This window comes from Danio rerio, chromosome 25, assembly GCF_052040795.2.
Source record: "Danio rerio strain M-AB ecotype USA chromosome 25, GRCz13ab, whole genome shotgun sequence".
Taxonomy (NCBI): Eukaryota; Metazoa; Chordata; class Actinopteri; order Cypriniformes; family Danionidae; genus Danio; species Danio rerio.
The window spans coordinates 26,972,721-26,989,740 of record NC_141045.1 but is presented as its reverse complement, the minus strand read 5'-3'; the positions used below and the strand labels follow the sequence as shown (position 1 = coordinate 26,989,740).

Genomic DNA, 17,020 nt, shown 5'->3' with positions numbered 1-17,020 from the left:
TCTTATTCCGATTAAGGCAACCTTTCCAAAATTGAGACAACTGTCTGTCAATGGTTATGCTTTCTGTGATAGCAAATGCACTACAACAGAATTATTAAGAATTTCAATTAGAAGACAATTCCTATTTAAAGAAATTAAAGGGATTAGGAAAGATTATTTGTCTTTTCCCTTCCTCCTAAAAGTAAAGAGGTGAGCTTTAAAATGTTTTATGAGATTTATCCTACCAACAAATTTTAAGATTGAAATTCAATTTATATGTAAATAATTGTTTCGTGTGTGTGTGTGTGTGTGTGTATGTGTGTGTGTGTGAGAGAGAGAGAGAGAGAGAGAGAGAGAGAGAGAGAGAGAGAGAGAGAGAGAGAGAAAGAGAGAGTTTGGATCATGTTGGTGCTTCCCCTTTGGTAAGAGGTACAGATGTGGTTATGGTCCAGGAATATAGATTCCCCTCTTCTCACCGTAAAAACACTTAGGTTTGGTATCTTCCTTAAAAACAAAGAATTTCATTTTGCTGTCAATGTTCTATTATGTTTGGAAAATTTCTTTATGCGCAAATGCAGATGGTTCAAATCTACTCCTAACTTTAATCAGTGATTGAATGAGGTAAAATTTCTGTAAAAAATTTCTGAGGATGAAAGTCTGTAAAATTAGTAAATGATAAAAAAATCCCTTAAGATTATTTATTTTCAGGATTTTTATAAGCTAATTTAATTTTCAAAGACCCTTTATTATTTATTTATTTATTTATTTTTATTTTTGTGAAATGCGCATTATGTTGGCCTATTTTGTTACTCAACCATAAGTATGTAATATTGTAAGTATGTACCATTTTGTTTGTATGTTCAGCTTGAAACAATATATTTTTTTTAAATGTCTGAAGTCAGGGAGTCAGCTGATGTAGTAGAACTCCCAGAGACTCCCAGATAGTGAACTGGACACTCGAGCAACCAACCCGTTTGAGAAGAGCTGCACTCGACGAACATAGGTGTATTTACTTCAGCTCTACGTGACTTGCTCTGCAGTGTTTTTTAAAACATGTGCACTGCAATAGCCTCTCACTTCTGAATCTGCTTCTTTTATTTATTTTTTTATTAAAGAATGAAAATATATAACCACAATCAGGAGATCAATATAAGAGAGATGAAAAAGAGGAAAAATACAAACTACATTATCTGCAGAAAGACAAAAAAGACTAACAAAACAAAGGAAGTGGTAAGTAAATTATTGTATAAAAGTGTATGAAAATAAATTAAAAGTATTAGGAAAGCGTTCTAACTCAAATCAGAGTCAATAGACAACAGTTTTTCATACAGAACCAAGAATCTGACACGTTTTTTGTTGTTACACATACGGAAAGATTTGAGCAGTGAGTCAACTTCAATCAAAAAATGTTGAAAAGCAGGGACTAAAGCCATGCATTTTTGGTTATGAATAAAATTTTTTCCAAGCAAGATAAAAAAGATGAAAATAAAAAAGATGAAAATAAATTCTTTAGATTTATGTGAAGATTCTGAGTAATAACAAATAAGTAATAACAAATAATTTCTTCTAAACTAAAAGATTGTGTAAAGGTAGGGGGAGTGTTTAAGTAACAATACATTTCAAACCAAAATTTCTGAAGAAATTCACACAAAAAATGTAATAAAGTTTCATCATACTTACCACAAAATGTACAACTACTCGGAATATCAACATTCCGCTTCTGCTTTTATACGCTTATTAAGTGTGACATCACACTAAGCAGCACCCGGGTCCAAGCGCTCTATCAAACTGTATGGGAAGACTCAACAAAAGGTAATAATAAACATTTACAAAACACTGTAATACTTTCAAAAAATCACATCAGCAAATAATAATAGTAATTAATTAGTTATATATGTTAAAAATTTGGTATTTGTGATGCTGCATGTTCAGAGACTGTTGTGTACACTGTGATTTTATATAAAACTCACTCTAATGTGTGATATAACAAAATAATTTAGCCATAAACTAATATTTTCTCAATTCAAATGAGTAGCAGTTTGGACCCTGAAACAGTATTCCATACGTCAACGATACATCACGATTTAACAAGCGGATTCAACCTAAATCCATTAGCCACTTGCAATGTCATTCCATTTCTTCATTCACGATTGGTTATTTCAGTGCAGATTGCGTTCTCATTCAGAGACCAATGCTAACAGCTCAAATTTCCCATATTCAGAAAGGTATGATAAATAACCGGAGGGGTGGGTCATTCTTCAGCTACGGGCACTTTTAGCCTCGTGAAGTTGAGTAAAAAAGACTTACTCAAAACAATTTGTCTAGTTTTAAGATCTGTAAGAGGACAAACTTAAGAAGTGAATTTTTTTCAAAAAAAGTGAACAAATGTCAATTCCACCAAATCTCAATATACAGCTCATTTCAAAATGAAATAAATTATGGCAGTCAAACATTGTCAAAGATCATTTTTTGTATTTAGTTCAACCAATCTTTCCACAATATATATATATATATATATATATATATATATATATATATATATATATATATATATATATATATATATATATATATATATATATATATGATAATTTATCATTTGTCAATGAAATAAATTAGTTGTATGCTGAATTGCATCTGTCACACTCTAAAATTTAATATTAATTTTGTTAAGAGCTTATTAGAAAATAAATAAACTGAATTTGTATATTTAAAAGAGCATGACATTATATGTTGTAAATACACTTTTAATGTGTGATGAGAACTTTTTAAATATTATTTGTGTGTTTATGTGTGGTGTTGATGGTAATGACAGTGGTGGAAATGACATTTCAATAGTTTATTGTGAAAATTTGTAAAATAGCTTTACCGATTAGTTTTGAATTAATACTAGGCTTTTATGTATACAAAACATTCTTATTTAATTTAATTTTGTTTGGTTTTTAAAAACATCTTGGAAGGTACAACATGTTTGGAAATGATGTAGAATAAATGTATTTCCTTATCAGACAATATTTACCTAAATGCTTCCTCAAGAAATTTTTTTAATTCCTTCTATCTTCAACATGTTTATTTTCATAGAAACTACCAAAATAATTTTTTACACAAACTTTTTAAAGCAACATTACAGTGTTGTGGTGGAAATGACACTGATACTGTACGACAGCTATATTTTGTATAAAAAATTATATTTCTAATAGTCTCACATAACTATAAAATATTTAAATTATTTCACTAGTGCTTAACTAATATACATTAATAAATACCAGATAAATACTATTTTAAAATGTTATTTTCATTGTTGAAGTTTAAACTCTGGGTGTGCGACAAGGTGAAAACAGTGATTTTGGCACCTAAAAGTTGTTAAAGTGGGTTTTATTTTTAGTTTGACAATTTGAACAAAATTATATATATATATATATTTTTTTTTGATATATGATCAAAGGACATAAGAGTGCCTGTAGTTCAAGAATTACCTGGGTATTTTGAGCTAAAAAGATGCATTCTGGAGACAAAAAATACTTATCTTAAATCTTGAAAAATGGTAAAATAGGTGGCCTTTAATGTTTATATTAATAATGTATTTAATTATGATTTCGCATAGTGAAACCCTATTAATTATGTAATGTATGGACAAATCCTTTGTCAGTTATGGAAAATCCATTGTAATCAGTTAGCACCAAAAAGTTTTTATCATTTCAAGTTTTTGTCATTTATCATTTCATTATTAATTTTATCATTATTATTATTATTATTATTATTAATATTATTATTGTTGTTGTTGTTGTTGTTATTATTATTATTCAGCCTTATGCTGTTATAAACTATTACATGTGATTTAGGATACTTTGTACTGTAAATAATGTAATTAATTGTACTTTTATACAGCTCACTGATCTGGCTCAAATGTAAACATTTTAGTGATGGTTATGTCTCACGCTAAAAGAAAAGCAATGCCACTAATACCTCCAGCAAGACAGGTGGGGGAGATTGATTCAAACTGGGTCAGGGGTCAAACTGTCTACGTCACAAGCTCCTAAGATGGCGTTTTGATGACGACGGTAAGAAGCGAGGACCCCTGCCCTTGTTCGAAAGGTAAAAAACCCATATCTGTTTACATATGTATGCATCTATGTATGTATGTATGTATGTATGTATGTATGTATGTTTGTATTCCTTTATAATACAAAATATTCCGCTACAGGCTAACGTTACTCTACTAAGAAACCGATCGTGATAATTACAACACCAGTGGCATTGAATGCATTGCGTGATCCGCTTACCCAACTAACCCAGTGCTGGGCAACGTACCATTTCCTGTTTTTGTTTATTATTATTATCTTTAATATTACTACTACTACTACTACTATTATTACTACTACAGCGTTGGTTGTTTTATGATATTTAAATTGCTTGGTGTTTGTCGCTTTGAAAATGTTTAACGTTTCCGGATCCAGGCGTGGCATGAAGTAGCCTAAATTATTTAAATTGACACGAAAACACGTCTAACGATCACACATTGTATTATTATGACTTAACTTACCGATGCGCTTTAAGGATATTGGGCTTTTCATGCGTGTATTGAGGTAAAGTTAGTTTTAAATTTGCACATTTGTTTACTCACAACTTAAGACATGCTGCCTATATTGTTTACCATGGTACTTTAAATATTCGGTCTGAAATCACGTGTAAGTGACTTGAAAACAACATTATTACTGTATTGAGCGATCTATTGTATTGAAATATCAGAAATTGTGGCGTTGCATTATCTGTAGCTTGATTACACTACATTCATAAAGCATACATACATACATAAAACTACTTCTGTGCAGCAAGTTTGTGATTTGTTGTCTATTTTTATACTTAGTTGCAACTAAATATGAGTAGATTTGAAGTGGATCATTATTTCTAATTCATCACTTCGTGGCAGTGTAAGTATTACAGACTACACAGTCTATACCTTTCCAGTTAAAATACCTGTTTTCTTCAAATCAATTTGCTAAAGATAGTTCTGCTAAAAAAAAAATATTCAAAAACTGTAGGCCAATGTACACTTTTAATTAATGTTTTAACATAAAAATAGAAATTAAACCACAGAAAGGCTAACCACATGTTTTTTTTTTTTTACAAAATTTAGTTATTTAGCATACGCTTTTGTTCAAAGCCACTTACGATTGAGGAGGTATTTAGAGATTCAGCATGAGGGTATACAAACAAGTGCTAGTTATACAAAGTAATTTGTTTGTGCTCAGAGAATGTAGTGCTTGAGTAGGAGTGTTTTTTTTTTTTTAGGGGAGAGAGAGTGCTTGATACAGGTGATTTTGGAAGAGATGGGTTTTTAGTTGTCGTTGGATGGTTGCTAGTGATTTTGCAGTCAGAGTGGGAATGGGAAGATCATTCCACCAGTAATATTGTCAAATATTTTTCAACCTGTCCGCAACTTGATTGTGATAGAATAGTAGGGGTGCTGTGGTACTAGAGACAAATTGCTAAGTTTGGTTTGTATCAAGGTTAAAGGTGAGTAGGCCAGTGGTTCCCAACCTTTTTTTGCCTGAGACCCCCTTTTTCCCCAAAAAATATTGTAAGGCCCTTTTCCACATTTAATGATATAATCGCTCGTGTAAGTCTGCAGTAATGATGGCAAAAAATTTTGTTTTCAAACAAAAGGTGTGTTTATTATACAAGTATAGATTTTTTTTAAAAATCTAGATTAAAATGGCTCATTTGGATTCTGCCGAAGGCATTCAGAATATGTGTGCTGCCAAAAAAATAAGTCTTTGAGAACGGGTTTCTCAAGCCAGGTGGCGCATTAGACCACGAGCTCCTCTGGTTTCTAAAATACATTAAAAACTACTTGAGCAACTGTTCTACTATGACAATTAGTTGTGAAAATAAATGATGTTCAATAAGATTAATTCATTTTCTTTTCGGCTCAGTCCATTTATAAAACAGCGGTTGACACACGGAATGTACCGCCAACTTATCCAGTACGTTTTTACCCTTCCAGCTGCAACCCATCTCTGGGAAACATCCACACACACTCATACACTACGAACAGTTTAGCTTACCCAATTCACCTATACCACATGTCTTTGGACTGTGGGGGAAACCAGAGCACCCGAAGGAAACCCACACAAACGCAGGGAGAACATGCAAACTCCACACAGAAATTCCACAACTGATCCTGCCGAGGCTCTAACCAGCAACCCAGCGACCTTCTTGCTGTGAGACAACAACACAACCTACTGCGCCACTGCGTCGCCCCCGTTTTATAAGATGTACTTATGTTTACTAACTGTTTATTCAGTTAAAGATTCATTTTGAACTGTAGGGCTACATAAGCTCAAACTGCGATTTTTGATGACCTTAATCCAAGTAAAGTCATAACTAGGCCCACATGGAATATGCGTGCGCAGAATTCCGCAGATTTTTCACAGATTTCCTAAGATTTTTAGCCCGTCATAAATTCTGTTTATTTACTAGAGTAAATGTGTGTAAATCTATATTTATTCAGTTTTTAAATTAATTACAGTGATATTGACTAATGTGAAAATCTTCATCTAATTTCCGTACAATGCAGTGTGTACAGTAATATTTTCTGTCTTTTAGTAGAGATATTATATTAGAGACTTGCTTTGTTTACCAAATAAAATGAATCTAATTGGATATTAATAAATAAAATGTATTATTTTTTTATTTCATGTATTAAGGTTTACTCCCAAAATAATTCCACTGAAAAAAAATAGAATTTTTACCAAAATTCTCAGCAGAAATAGCAAAAAATGTCCGCAGATTCCATCTGACCCTAGTCATAACTGAACTAAACAGAAATAATATTAAGACATGTGGAGTATGCAGATATTAGTGGCATTATTGAAGTAATCAACGTGGTCTTTAGGACCTTCCACCATATTTTCCGACAAGATCCACATGCGGCTGTCAGTAAAGGAACGCACACACAAACATTGCGAAAAGCGGAAGTTTTTTTTTTGTTTCCATTTGGCGTACCCTATTAAATTCCATAACACTCTCACCAGTCCTTATTACTTATTTGCGTCTAATACTACAGCTTGTCACAGGATAATAAATGAAATGTTCATGAGTTAAAGTGAAACCGCCGAACTGCAGTTAAAGTCAGGCATCCTCCTGATTTGATTCAGAAGGGCACTCTTTTGTCAGGCGGCTCACCGATTAGGTATACATCCGCGCTAATATATTTTATATTTAATATAATTTTATATTTTATATTATAATTATGAAGCCAACCACAATTTTTTATTACCTCATTCCCCTTTGAGTTTTGGCTCCATTAGCTCATACTTCAATCTACAGCGGCCCAGGGCAGAAACCAAAAACAATGTGTATGTTCATTGCTAGCCTAGATTGTTAAAATTTTTGCATTGGTGCAGGTCTTTGTTTGTTCAGAGCAATTAGTTTTTCATCTATTGTAAAGTTGTAAAAATGTTATTACTGATTCATTAATAGTCTAATTTATAAAACAGTCATGTTAATATTTATAAAAATGAAGCTTTAAATATAAAATGCAGGGAGACACTAATATTATTTTTTATCCAATCTGATAGCAAAATTCTGAGTATCGATCGACCAATACAGATCCGAACCAGATCTTTTTATTTTTAAGAATAATACAGTTTCTATAGTTCTGGTGATAAACTCAAATAATATATCTTCTTTTTTTTTTTTTTTTTTTTTAAAGAAATAAATAACAGACCCATAGGCCTACTGTATGACAGCCGACACAATCTAACTAAAAACATGATGCTTGCTGTAAACTATAGGCTACAATATTTGAGCACTCCTTATGACATTGATCTGTTGTGGTCCAGCTTATGTTTTCTTTTTTTAATTTTAAGATATTCTTTGAAATCTGTAATAGGCTACAACTATTGACCCTAATCATTTGTTAAATAACCAGCCTTTTAGCAAAGCCTGACATTTTCTGCATGTTTGAAGCAGACCAAACTAAACGGTCTGAGGCAAGTTTTACTTGATTAACATTCCCTTTTCTGTTAATGACAATTCATATTGCACCCGTCAGTTTCACTTTTATTAATTTAATCAAGTACTTCGACCACAATGAGCCAGGCTTTACAAGCTATTTTCAGCACTAAAAGTATTTCTCTCGGAAGAATAAACTCAGCTGGCGCACATTGCATCTGCGCAGCCAGTGTGTGAATGAAGCGCTTGAAGCATCACTGAGGCACAGCCCTCCGGTATCTGCGGACACTTTCAAAACTCAGCAGCACATAGGGAAGAAATGAGTGCATTGAGAATCTGTCCAATGTATTATTGAGCCTTTTCTAATTTACATTTTCAGGTAGGCCTACTTTGTGTGTGAAGAGCAGGTAATAACCCTGTCTACTCCAGAATTGCGAATGAGGTCTGCTGATCTAACAGACAGTGCGACATGATTTAGAAAAAGCAATGAACTCCTTGCTGCTGGTTAAAATAAACCCATTTAATAAATTTTGTTTTTTTGTATTAAATGGCAACAAAAAAACATGTATTAGCAATACATGTTCTTAGTCCTTACTGTTGGCACAGAGATCCTGTCATATTCTTATATAATTGCATATTTATATATTAATATATATAGGTGGATGATGTGACGTGAATTTTTTGCTGTCCATAATGTCATGTACTAATGAAATGAGTATTTGTTAAAAACATAGGTCTTTGTTGTTCCTCTGATAAGATATTACAGCTTACCATAGCTTTAGATGATGTATACAGAGCTTACATTTTTGTCATGTGATGTGGCTGTCCGAGTTGTGTGACCATGTTAATGACAATATATGTTAGCATATCACATTTGTTGTGACACGTTTTACATACAATCTCATAAAATCTGCACAAAAACAAAATGTTAAATCTTATTGTAAAGATTTATGAATTCCCATTATAAGTATCTATTTTCATTTTATATAGAATAACATTTGAGTCGCAACATATATAGGCTCAGATACAACAAATTGGTGAAAAAAAATCCCATTTTTCAATACAAAACCTAAAAGACATCATAAATTTTGGGAAATTTAACAGTCAGTACACAGCTCAACAATTGTATGCCAACTTTAAGTAAAAATATTCTGGCTTATGTCATCTCTTTTTGCAATATTTTGGAATATATGTTGCATATTTATACATGCATGACATATATTTTTATATCTTTGAAATCTAAACTTTAACTTTATAACATTCGTTTATAACCCCAAATCAGAAAAAGTTAGCACATTATCCAAATTTAATAGTATTTCATTACAAACAAATATGAATTCAAAATATTTAATGTTTTCTCTGATAAACTTTTTTTTAACCATTTCCTTTATAAATATACATCCTTTCCTGTCATTCAGACCTGCAACACATTCCAAAAAAAGTTGTGACAGAAGCAATTTAGGGCTGGTAATCAGCTAAATTGGTGAAATGTGATTTGAAATGGGTGATGTCTACAGGTAATTGTAATTATGATTTGGTGCAAAAGCAGCGTTCGAAAAAGGTTTAGTCCTTTAGGGGCAAAAATGGGCTGAGGATTACCATTTAACCAAATATGTGAGAAAATTATTGAAATGTTTAAAACAATATTCCTTAAAGATAGATAGGAGGACATTTGGATATTTCACCTTCAACAGTGCATAACATAATTAAAAGATTCAAGGACTGGAGGAATTTCAGTGCTTAAAGGGCAAAGGTGCAAGTCTAAGCTGAACAACTGTGATCCTTGATTCTTCAGGCGGCACTGCATCAAGAATCATCATTCATCTATGAGCAATATCATGAGATGGGCTCAGGACTACTTTGGAAAACTTTTTTTAAGTACCACAATACATAGAGAGACAAATGTTTAATCTCGATGTTTAAAATTTAACCTTGAAAAAACCAAAGCAAAGCAATCACTACGAGATTACTATGGCATAAATACAGCAATATAAAATAGAAAAGAGAGGGATCAATTTACAATGTCTATGACAATAATGATTTGTTCAAGTTTCGTTTTAAATTTTCATTAAAGGGCCATGAAACCCCCTTGTTTCAGCAGGGTGTTTTCACACCTCTACTTTGGAAAAAGTCAGAAAAGTGGGCGTGTCCAGCTCTGTTTAAGGGAGAGTGTCGGAGGAACTAAAGTGGGATGGTGTGGGAGTGTCTATTTGGGCTCGCGCGAGTTTCAGAGTCAAAACACACACACACAAACACGGGAGAAAGTGATGGTGTTTACATGGACATCTGTAGTCAAATTATTTGCCAAGTTATTAAATGGTGGATTTTAACTGCAGTTTGGCTCTTTCAATTAGGGAATTCATTCATGCCCGTCTCGACAACGAGATATTTGATTCGAAGAACTGCTCTAAGCGTGTATTTTTCATGCAGCCTACACAAGGTTAAAGTTTGGTTGTGGTGCTAACATGTTTACACTCGGTGCTATAGTTAACTTAGTTCGATACGAACAAACTGAATAAACAAAGAGCACTGGTCGCTCACTTACCAAATCTGTAGAGACAGGACAATCACCAGCAACTAGAGCCGCGTCTTTATTAAGAGAAGACTACAAGCGAATCCGGATCTCAGCGTTTGCAGATGAGAACAGCTCTCAGGTAAACAATAATCCTCCTTAGACACGTAAGTTTTTGTTGTCGAGCATCGCGTACACTGTTAATCCACACGTGACTCCAGCTGCGCTCTCACAGAGAGAAAATGAAAATAAAACTTAACTGCAGCAAACTAAAAGCAACACTTCACGCTTGTTTTGCCAACACAACGTTGCGTCTCTGTCGTCTAAACATTGTGACTAATGAATATTAATGATGAATGAACCAAGCCTTACTCATGCATTAATGCAACACACTGTAAGACGTAATAAGACACACTCTGGCTCAGACGTCCAGTCTGTACGCTGGAATACAACGCTATTATGTCATGGCCCTGACGCAGCTTCAAAAATTTGTTTCAAACCGGAAGTACGAATTTGCTTGAAATAACGCAAAAACAACCAATTTACACTTTTTAGCGAAATATAGGTGTCCTAATAGTGTTTTTAGCAGTGTGGGACACATATACAACTGTCAACAGCTCAAAATGTGTTTTGGTGTTTCGTGACCCTTTAAGAAAAAAACATATCCCCAGGCTGCTTATGCGGTCTCTGTTGCCATCTTGTGACGGAACAATGTAACATCAATTTCTTTGCTCAAGTCATGCTAAACTACTACAAAATTTGTACTACAAAAATATTTTTTTATTAAATATTACTGCAATTTATATAAAATTTATTTATTGATCATTGATTTTTTTTCAAATTATTTGGAATGTTTCAAACAAATGTGTGATTAAATATGTACAAAAAATACAAATAATTTGTTGAGACATATGATTGGGTTTGCGAGACACGATTTTTATATTATTTTTAGTAGGCTTTTATTTACTGTAAACAAAAACTGTGAATGCAAAATATATATATTTTTTCAAATCAAATTGTAATAAATGTTATTTTACTTTTACCATAATAAAATATATGCTGTAAAGGACATGCAAACACTGCAAAATATTTAGCTATCTAGTATATTTAGCTATCGACAGGCTTTTCCCCTGTACAATTTCAAATGAAAAAAAAAATAATTTTAGTAATTTCACTCAGCAACATTTTGTTCATGCCCCAATGATAAACTCTGAGCTACTGGATGTTAGTTTGAAGTAAGGACTGAAAGACCGCGCGTGCGTGCGTGCGTGCGTGCGTGTGTGTGTGTGTGTGTGTGTGTGGCGAGCAGACAAAATGTGTCAAAGAGCACATGGTGTTGTGTGTGTGCGCGCTCAGCCTCAAAGACAGGCAGAGCACACACATGTAGTCATCTTAATGTGAGCACTTTCATGGTCAAATAGATGTCCAAACGCGGTGTTTAGTGATTATTCATATTAACCTTAATTTGTGTAATAAACAAGTTGAGAATCTAAAGACATGTGAAAAGAAACCATAAACGGAACCGTACTGCTCTTAAAGTGACATCGCGCAATATTCCTGCTACTGACATGTTTTAATCGTTAATCAAACAAAAAAAGGAAAAAATCACTCACTGCTCTTGACTAAAGGACTTTTGTAGCTGTAATTAGTTTTTTTTCTTACAGTGAAGATGCTTAAAGCACAATTTGTTTAATATTTTTATTCTATTTATTTCCCTTTCCATATTTACAGGGAGGAAAATACCTGAATATCTACAGTCAGAATTAATAGCCCTCCTAAATTATTAGCAACCTTTTCCACTTTTCTTGGAACAATAAAGAAACAATCCACATCTTAATTTGATTTGTGTTTTTACAGTTATAACTATCACCATTTCTGAACTGTTATTCCATTGTGTGGTAATTTCCATGACTATTTTGTGTGGTGGCAGTTGTAGCACCCTCATCTTAAACAGGAATAGTAGCCAGTCTTTGAACTTGGTGAAAAACAGCTGAACAGCCCAAGCAACTGAATCACATTGAGGCCAGAAGCAGCATTAAAGAGCCCTTATTAGACAATAAAACTGGTCATGTTTTGGGGGTCTCCAACAACATGCTGATATGCATGCAAGGTCAAAAAACACTTTCACGGTCTTATAATATACATTAATTTTACCTAATTATTGTAGGGACTCCCATATGATTTGTTCAGCGATTCATTTGTTCCCAACCCCTCCTTAGTGCTATGGTAATCTGCGCTGATTGAGCCAATGATATTCTGTTGCAGTTAGTCGACAGGGTTCATCGCGAGATGGAAAGAAATGCCCACCATGGCTTATCGACAACATTGAAGTAGTCCGAGTGCAGAGTGTATGTGTGAAAATACCTGCCAGCACTCCCGTATTTCCCTGGAGTCTCCTGTATTTCAGACACATCTCCCGCCACCCTCTCGTTTTGTTATTTATTTCAGAAAACTTCCATAATTTGAACGTGGCACAAGACGTGATATGAGAATATAAAGTTAAACAGATACACTACAAGCATTTACAAGTAGCAAAATACAATAAATGCATAATTTGCAAGCTAGAGAAAACAAGAAGGCAACCATTTTAATCGCTTGTACTTGCACTTGTGAAATAGAGGCTTTACAAGGGAGAGCAGGATGTTGCCGCTTGGTCTGGCCCTACTCATTTGCAACCATAACAAATGTGACAAACAAACCAAAAATATCACATTGTATCAATAAAAGTTCTTTTATTTTTTTTACAAGAAAGTTCACTTGTTCAGTTGTGTCCCTGCATGTCACTGCCTTGAGTAGGTAATTAGAGAATATTTGTAAGGGTTTGTCTCATACCACAATAACATATAACCATTCTTTTTTTACAGATACGCCAATGCAAAACATCAGGCGTAGGCGATGGAGCTTCCCAACTATGCTACTCAACTGCTTCTCCAGCTTAATCAACAGCGCTCCAAGGGTTTCCTGTGCGATGTCATCATCATGGTTGAAAATACACTCTTCCGAGCACACAAAAGTGTTCTTGCCGCCACCAGCCACTACCTTAAGTCCCTTGTCCTTCATGACAACCTTATCCACCTTGACCCTGATATGGTGGATCCAGCTGTTTTCCAGCAAATTCTGGATTTCATCTACACTGGAAAATTGTCAGATGAGACATTTGAGGTCTTGAATCTTAGCTCTTTACTTAAAACAGCTAACTATCTCCAGCTCAATGACCTTGCAAACCTGTGTTCTAGTAAGATTAACCAAAATGGATCTGTCAACAGTTTATATTGTTTTGGCACCAGCTCTTCAGTTCTCCTCTATGAAGACCACTCATCAGACACAGAAGCATACACATCTATAACTCCTCCTAAAAAAAGGCAAAACGCTGGACGTAGATATAATTCAAAGAACAAGTTGGACCTGGGTTTGGATTTGTCTAAAAGAAAATCTAATTTAGAGAAAACAGTAACTGATGAGTTGTCTTTGTCTAAAACTATCTCTAACCATAAACAGATTGGCACAAAGGGGGTGTGTTTCCCAAAGGAGGAGAAATTGATAAAACCTTTGGATGGAGCTCAGGAAAGAAAAAGAGAAAGATCCCAAAGAAAATCCAATTTCAATGGATGCATTCCACTGTGCAGGGTTGGAAGTCAACTAAGCCAGAATCAGACCTTCACTTTTCAGATGTCTGTAAAGAAAGAGGAAGATATTGAAGGGAAAACGGATGAAACTGATGGCCAAAATCCAATTGGCTGCACCAATTTTGTTTATCAAAAGGAGACCTTTGTCAAAGACGCTGGCATAGACAACCGTTATGTTTGTATACCTTGTGAAAAAGGTTTTCCCTCTTCTGAGAGTCTTAAGTCCCATGTGGAAAGTCATTTCGATGATGATCTGGATGTCAGAGTTGAAGATGAGGAGGAAGAAGAGAGTGATGGAGTCACAAGAATCTCAAAAGAAGCTCCTGAACACCTAGAACCAAGTCCAAACAAATCCCTCAAAGATGTTGACCTTTTGCGTCCATTTCCTTGTAACATTTGTGGAAAGATGTTCACACAGCGTGGCACTATGACCCGCCACATGCGCAGCCACCTCAGTCTTAAGCCCTTTGCATGTGAGGAGTGTGGTATGCGTTTCACCAGGCAGTACCGTCTCACTGAACACATGCGTGTACATTCAGGAGAGAAACCGTATGCCTGCCAGGTTTGTGGAGGGAAATTTACACAACAAAGAAACCTCATTAGTCATATGCGGATGCATACCTCAGCATCTTAAAACAGTAAAAAGAGTCCCATACTAAATAATATAGATACCAACAGTTGTCTGATGTGCTGAGGTTTGGGTTGTCTTAACTAAGGTTTACTGTACTTCAAAATGTGCAAAAATGTTCTAGATTGTATTTATAGAGGTTTTCTTTTTGAGCTGATATATGGTTTAGTTTCGGCCAAGAATCTTCTACAATTATATAAAACGTCCTCTGACAAAAAAGAAACTTGGCTTTTCTTTAGATTTTATTTACAAAGATTTTTTTTAGAGATCAGGCACTAAATTTCTGCATAAATTTAGTTAAAAAAAAAAAACGCCAGTGTAGCTCAAAAAGAAAACCTCTGGAGAAATTAAGTATTGGCATAGCATACCCTAGAGGAAATTATTTTTGCAGACTTAGAGGGATTGTTCCCAAAAAAAATAAAAAATGGAAATCTGAAAACCTGTAGCCACTGACTTCCATAGTAGGAAAAGCAAATAATATGGAAGTCAGTGGCTATAGGTTTCCATCTTTCTTCAAAATGTTCTACAAAAAGAAAGAACCTCAAAGATTTTTAACCACTCGGGCGAGTTAATATTTTGTATGGATGCAGTTTTGGGTGAACTATCCCTTTGCTGGTTTCTAAAGTCCCAATGCTGGTTTCTAAACTCTGCTGGATCATATATTTGATTGACCAGCTTTAGGTACCCCTGCTGTAGTGGTTTATTTTGTTTGTTTGTTTGTTTGTTTTACAATTCCTTGGCCAACACTGACTCCTGACTTTTGTCTAATAGGAAACCTCTGTTGTCTATTTAGGGTTTCAGGCACAACCACAAATCCTTAGGAATTAAATAAACATTAATTTAGATGTTTTCTGGAGAGTTTAGCTTTTAATCTAGAATTCAGTTCAAGTCAAAACTTCTTTAGTTAAAGAATCTTTTCTTAACTGTTTTTAAGCTTCACTCTCTTACAATTTGTTCCAAATTTTTACTAATTCAAAAAAGACTCCTGAATAACTTGAGGATTATTTGTAGCATTCTGTTTGTGGCACTATTTATCATGTTGCCAAACCAATTTATCTAAAAATAAATCTTTGGTTGAATATAGGGTAATTTAGAATGCTACTTGTATTGTTTGCTGGTCTATTTTCACAAATTACTGGTGATGTCATTCCCAGATAAGCATAAAATGGCAGCTTCAGTCTGTACCTGCTGTTTATACCTCTTTTTTCATACTTTTGTATTATTGTGCATGTATTGTTTATTGTTATTGTTAGTGTGTAGCTACAAACTTCAAGTTGATCTTTTTAGCGATTGTAGTTTTATCTGTAAAAACAAAAAATACCTCAAATGGCTAATAACTGAATCAAACAAATGTTCCTGTTGATACCAGTTATTTTTCAACAGAGACTTTGAATACTTCTCACATCTAATTGAGGAATCATATAGTTTATGCTTCAGAAATGGGCTGCTGTAGTAAATAAGCTATCAGGGTTGTTTACTTGAATACACAAACTGCTACCTCAATTTAAACCAAGCTCTTTGATGTTTGCCTGTGTGAGATTAAGACTGCATGTACACAAACAAGAAAAAAAAACTACACATTGTCTTCCATATTACTGTCACTCTAAATTAATTAGAACATACAATTGCATCTGATCACAACAGAGGTAAATGCTGCCTGTTTTAATATACACCTTTTCAGGGTTTCAGGTAATACTTCACTGTGGAGTTGTGATCTGAAACAGTGAAGTTCTATTGCTTGAGAAATTAGAGTGCTTTGATGTATTGTTCCAAAGAAATCTTGAATGTTGAATTGCTTAAGAAATACTGTAAAACTATAACCAAACTATATTCTTGTTAAATATTCAAGTGTTTAAATATTTAAGTTTAATTTATTTTTCTTTCAATTCATGTTTTTCTTCATGCTTCAACCAATGATTAATTAATTTATACAGCATGGTGACCAGATTTTGTATGTGTATTGTTCTTCTACCACTAGATTGCATTCATGTATTAAGTGTTGAAATGAGACCAAAATGTTAAAATCAAAGCTGCTGTTAAATTTATTTGGATGTCTTCTGTAATTGATCTGTCATTTTTATTGTTTGTTATATTCATGCATCTTTTAATTGTTGAGCTATGAGATCACTTTCTGTCTGGGTTTTGAGTTATTTTTAATACACCAAATATATTTTAAAATTCTTCTGGATTGGTGTTTTGTACATTGCACACTATTTTTTCATGTCCATTTAAAAAAATAAAATAAAATAAAAAAAACAGATGTAGTATTCATATTAAATCAACTAGTGTAAGATGACTTGCAAAATTGAGATGCTC

The 17,020-nt window shown here is 33.8% G+C and overlaps 2 protein-coding genes across 4 annotated transcripts in view; one reads left to right on the top strand and one right to left on the bottom strand.

Annotated features, from left to right (window-relative positions):
* LOC147837713 (uncharacterized) overlaps positions 1-17,020 on the bottom strand; it is a 977,861-nt gene that overhangs the window by 122,047 nt on the left and 838,794 nt on the right. The window lies entirely within an intron of this gene.
* On the top strand, positions 3,972-16,882 carry hic1l (hypermethylated in cancer 1 like). Of its 3 annotated transcripts, XR_015525536.1 has the most exons (3): positions 4,005-4,074; positions 13,315-15,146; positions 15,195-16,882. XR_015525536.1 is itself a non-coding variant. In NM_131483.3 (2 exon segments), a coding segment is annotated over 1 exon segment (1,365 nt). In that variant the 5' UTR covers positions 3,972-4,074; positions 13,315-13,345; the 3' UTR covers positions 14,711-15,112.

Coding starts and splice junctions, on each gene's coding strand:
- hic1l (XM_087310361.1), top strand. CDS start 13,346: ATGGAGCTTCCCAACTATGCTACTCAACTGCTTCTCCAGCTTAATCAA.